The 4487-nt window shown below is 46.8% G+C and overlaps 1 protein-coding gene across 1 annotated transcript; it reads left to right on the top strand.

Annotated features, from left to right (window-relative positions):
• Positions 1–957: 957 nt before the first annotated feature.
• Positions 958–3650, top strand: LOC122169130 (potassium voltage-gated channel subfamily A member 5-like). The gene has a single exon (XM_042835001.1). It carries the CDS (start codon positions 958–960, stop codon positions 2854–2856), a length of 1899 nt encoding a protein of 632 aa, XP_042690935.1. The 3' UTR covers positions 2857–3650.
• The last annotated feature ends 837 nt before the right edge of the window (positions 3651–4487 follow it).

Raw genomic sequence — 4487 nt, forward strand, 5'->3', positions numbered from 1 at the left:
ATGTCACTGCAGTGATGCCACGTAGAAGGAAAAATGTTTTCTTCATTTACTATCTTTTACATCTGATGCTGTGCGTATATATATATACGTATAGATTTTAATCCTATGTTGTTTGTATATAGATTTAGAATATTGTTCTCTAGACCTTGAAGTTCACTGTTTGAATCCAGAAAGTAAGACCTCAGCATTGATTATATTACTGAAGTGTAACTGAAGTCATCATATAAAGCTTCTTCAATTCTTTTTCTTTAATAAAATGCATGTATTTTGAAGTGTACCAGCCTTAGATGTTGGTTTAAGAATTCATCAAAGGGAAACTGTGGCTCCAAATTGCAAATAATAACCCGGCAGCCCGGTGGAACGGTTGCTAACTGCTGGCCTCAGAAGCACCTTTTGGAGCTGCATGTTAAGGGTAGGGAAAGGAAGGTAGCAAAGCAAAACAGATCCCATTCCTTTCTTTGTTCTCATTAAGCGTTGGGGGCCGGGAAATGGGGTACGCATCAAGAGGAGCTCTAGATTTCATTTGAGAGGTGCCCCGGGAATTCCAGCCGGAGACCTTCGCGACGCAAGGAATACATATCCGCGCGGGGTCACACCACGATTCTTTCCGCTGAGGGCACATAGTGGCTGGGTTGGGTCACGGGTGCGGTCAGTACTACCTGCGGGGCGGGGCGGTGCTGCGGCAGCCCGATACCGGGGGAGGCTGGCGCCGCCACCGCTGGGGAGAAGGGATTCTTGCTGACGTCAACCATCAGAATGATCGCTCGTTCATATCCGGGTCCCCGGCCGGCTTCCCCGGGCCGCGCTCGGACACGCTCGGCCGCAGAGCACTGAGGGGGAGCGGGCAGGGCAGGATAGGGCGGCCGCCCATACGTCCGGAGGCGGCTGACAGCGGCGAGTCGGCATGCACAGAATGCCCGCCACCTCAGTGGAGCCCGCCTACTGCCGCTGCTGCCCATGGAGATCGCGCTGGTGACTCTGGAGAACGGCGGTGGCGGGGCCATCTCGGCCGGCGAGGATGCCACGGCCAGCAGCGTCGGCGGTAGCACCGGGGCTCGGCGACAGCGTGAGCTACTCCGCCTCGCGGGGTCCACGTCTGTCGCAAGACTGAGCGACGGCAAGGTGGGTACGCCACCGGCCTCATCGCCGCCGCAGGTGGACGAGGAGCGGGAGAAGTCCCCGCCGGTCCTCCGAGGAAGCGGCAGGAGGCTCTGCAGCAGCAGTGAGGGCAGCATCAACGTCCGGGCGGCGTCTGGACCACTATCGCAGCCACAAGCTCTGCGCCTCCGGCCGGCTGCTGAAATGGATCTCGCGGAGGAGGGGGGTCACCACCGGGGCATGACCATGGCAGCGGCCGGTGAGGAGGAGGAGATGAAAGCAGTGAGCCGGGGCGCCATGCACCATCAGCGGGTTCTAATCAACATCTCTGGGCTGCACTTCGAGACTCAGCTGGGCACCCTCAACCAGTTTCCTGACACACTGTTGGGAGATCCTGATAAGCGTATGCGGTATTTTGACCCACTCCGTAATGAATACTTCTTTGACCGCAACCGGCCCAGCTTTGATGGCATCCTCTATTTCTACCAGTCTGGGGGCAAGCTTCGGCGGCCTGTCAATGTCTCCATTGATGTCTTTGCTGATGAGATCCGCTTCTACCAGCTGGGCAAGGAGGCCATGGAGCGTTTCTGGGAGGATGAGGGTTTCATCAGAGAGGAGGAGAAGCCCCTTCCCCACAGTGAGTTTCAGCGCCAGGTCTGGCTCATCTTTGAGTACCCTGAAAGTTCCAGCTCAGCCCGGGCCACTGCCATTGTCTCTGTGTTGGTGATCCTTATCTCCATCATCACCTTCTGCCTGGAAACTTTGCCTGAGTTCAGGGATGAACGAGAGATACCCATGTCTTTGCCCTCACAAACTGGGGGTTTGAACTCCACAGCTGGAGACACTCCATCCATGCAGTCACCAAGTAACCTCTCTGACCCCTTCTTCATCATCGAGACCACTTGTGTCATCTGGTTCACCTTTGAGCTCCTTGTGCGTTTCTTCACCTGCCCCAGCAAGCCTGAGTTCTCCCGCAACATCATGAACATCATTGACATCGTGGCCATTATCCCCTACTTCATCACCCTGGGCACAGAATTGGCCAATGAGCAACAGCAGCCTGGGGGTAGCAGCAGCAATGGGAGTGGGGGCCAGCAACAAGCCATGTCCTTGGCCATCCTCAGAGTCATCCGCTTGGTCAGAGTCTTCAGGATCTTCAAGCTTTCCAGGCACTCCAAGGGGTTGCAGATTTTGGGACAGACTTTGAAAGCCAGCATGAGAGAGCTGGGCCTCCTCATCTTCTTTCTCTTCATTGGAGTGATCCTTTTCTCCAGTGCTGTCTACTTTGCTGAGGCTGATGATCCTGAGTCTCATTTCTCCAGCATCCCTGATGCTTTCTGGTGGGCTGTGGTGACCATGACCACTGTGGGCTATGGGGACATGCGACCTGTTACTGTGGGGGGCAAGATCGTGGGCTCCTTATGTGCCATCGCTGGTGTGCTCACCATTGCCCTGCCTGTCCCTGTTATTGTGTCCAACTTCAACTACTTCTACCACCGAGAGACTGACCATGAGGATCAATCTATGCTCAAAGAAGAACACAGCAGTGCCCAGGGCAGCGCAACTGGGGTAGATGGAAAGAGAAGAACCAGTAAAAACTCTCTGAACAAATCTGTTGTGCACTTGGAAAATAATGAAGGGTTCAAAAGCAGCACCAGCCCTCTAGAGAAAAACAGTATCAAAGCTAAAAGTAATGTAGATCTCAGAAAATCACTCTATGCCCTCTGTTTGGACAGCAGCAGGGAAACAGACCTGTAAGGAAAGGAGAGAATTGTAGTCAAAAGATGCAGCAGAATTTGTTGGTGTCAGAAACTTGCTACTATATCTATTTTCCTACCAGTTGTTTTGTTGCTTGGTTTTTCATTTTTTGCTTTAAATCAGGCTGTATTTTATAATTTGATCATTGTCCTGAGCAGTCCTCCAGAAATAAATGTTTTTATATTCTTTTTCCATGACACAAATGGTCACCTGTTTTTAAAATAGATTATGTAAACTATTCTTTATTATGCAGGAGCTGGTAAATTATGAAAATGCAAAATCTGATTTGTAGAAACTTTTATTAGCAAATTACAGTTTGCTTGAAATGGTCATTTGTAATCAATACATTTTCTGCAAATTGTTTAAGAGCTGGGGGACGTGTGCAGAGAATGAATGAATTTTGGAGTGGGAGGGAACAATGAGAGGGTTTTGTACTGTAGTTTCAAACTGAAAATATTCCAATTTATTTTGTATCTATATAACATCATTTTTGCGTGAAAAGGGATTTCTTATTCCTGAGACGTATCACTCCATTAAAGCACTAGGAACATTGGCAGATCAGCACTTGTAGAGTTTTTCACTTGTGATCACTACAGATCTGCTTGTCTAGTATGAAAAGTGCTTTAAGCACAGAAATTTTTTATTACTGATGAGATATTTGTTCCTTGTGAGCCTTAAATTATTAAACATTGTAGATACACTTCTTTATAAATAACTTTATTAATCACCTTACAGTTTTAGAATTTCTAAATATTCTGTCTCGTGCTTTCTGTCCTCCCCAAAAGAAGCACATATGTTATAGTTTTATAGTTTTGTTTTTTGAGACTAAAATAAAAAATAAAATAATAATAATAAAAAACCCCCGAAAAACTGCCTGCTCTTACTAGATTTGATCCAAGTGCACAACAGATCAAAACCATTAGGTAGTGAATAGGTATGACAGTAGTAACGCATGAAAGTAGAATATATACTATGTTTATTCCACACTCTGGGTTATTTTGGCACATACATCAGTCACCTTCACGTATCTGTACAATTTATGTACCAAGCTCATTGTTTTTTAATTACCATAGACTGGAAATGGATGGGATCAACAGAGTCTGACATGGCATGCCTTGCTACTTAAATAACCACTGTGTGGATTATACCTTGGACTTGGGCGGAATGCATCACCTTTCACCAAAACACATCCTTCTTTTATTTCCAAACCAAATCTTTCCAGTGCAGTGGATTTCACAGTTAAGATATTTTTGAAAGACTAATGATAAATTACCTTCATCCTGTTAATGCAGCACTTTACAACTTACTAATGAAGACTGACAAAAAGTTGCTTCCTTGAATCAAGGAGTTGTGTGACTACATTTCTTGGAATGGACATCTCTCTTTTCCCCTCAGTCTCTTGTTGTATTGTTGAAGGATGTTTCATGCCTTTGTCAAGTCGAATGGCACAACAAGACTAGCAGAAAGAAAAGTCCTTCTTATCAGTGCTCCAGGTTTGTTTTGAACTAATTTTCTAATGCATTTAAATAACCATTAAGTCAGGATTATGGTTTATGCAAGTACCTCAGTTATATATGCTGTGATAAAATTTAAGTCAGCCTCACAGAATAGTGCTTTGACATTTTTAGCCT

This window comes from Centrocercus urophasianus, unplaced genomic scaffold (genome assembly GCF_019232065.1).
Source record: "Centrocercus urophasianus isolate 14NV4802_14NV808 unplaced genomic scaffold, USGS_Curo_1.0 seq_5, whole genome shotgun sequence".
Classification (NCBI taxonomy): domain Eukaryota; kingdom Metazoa; phylum Chordata; class Aves; order Galliformes; family Phasianidae; genus Centrocercus; species Centrocercus urophasianus.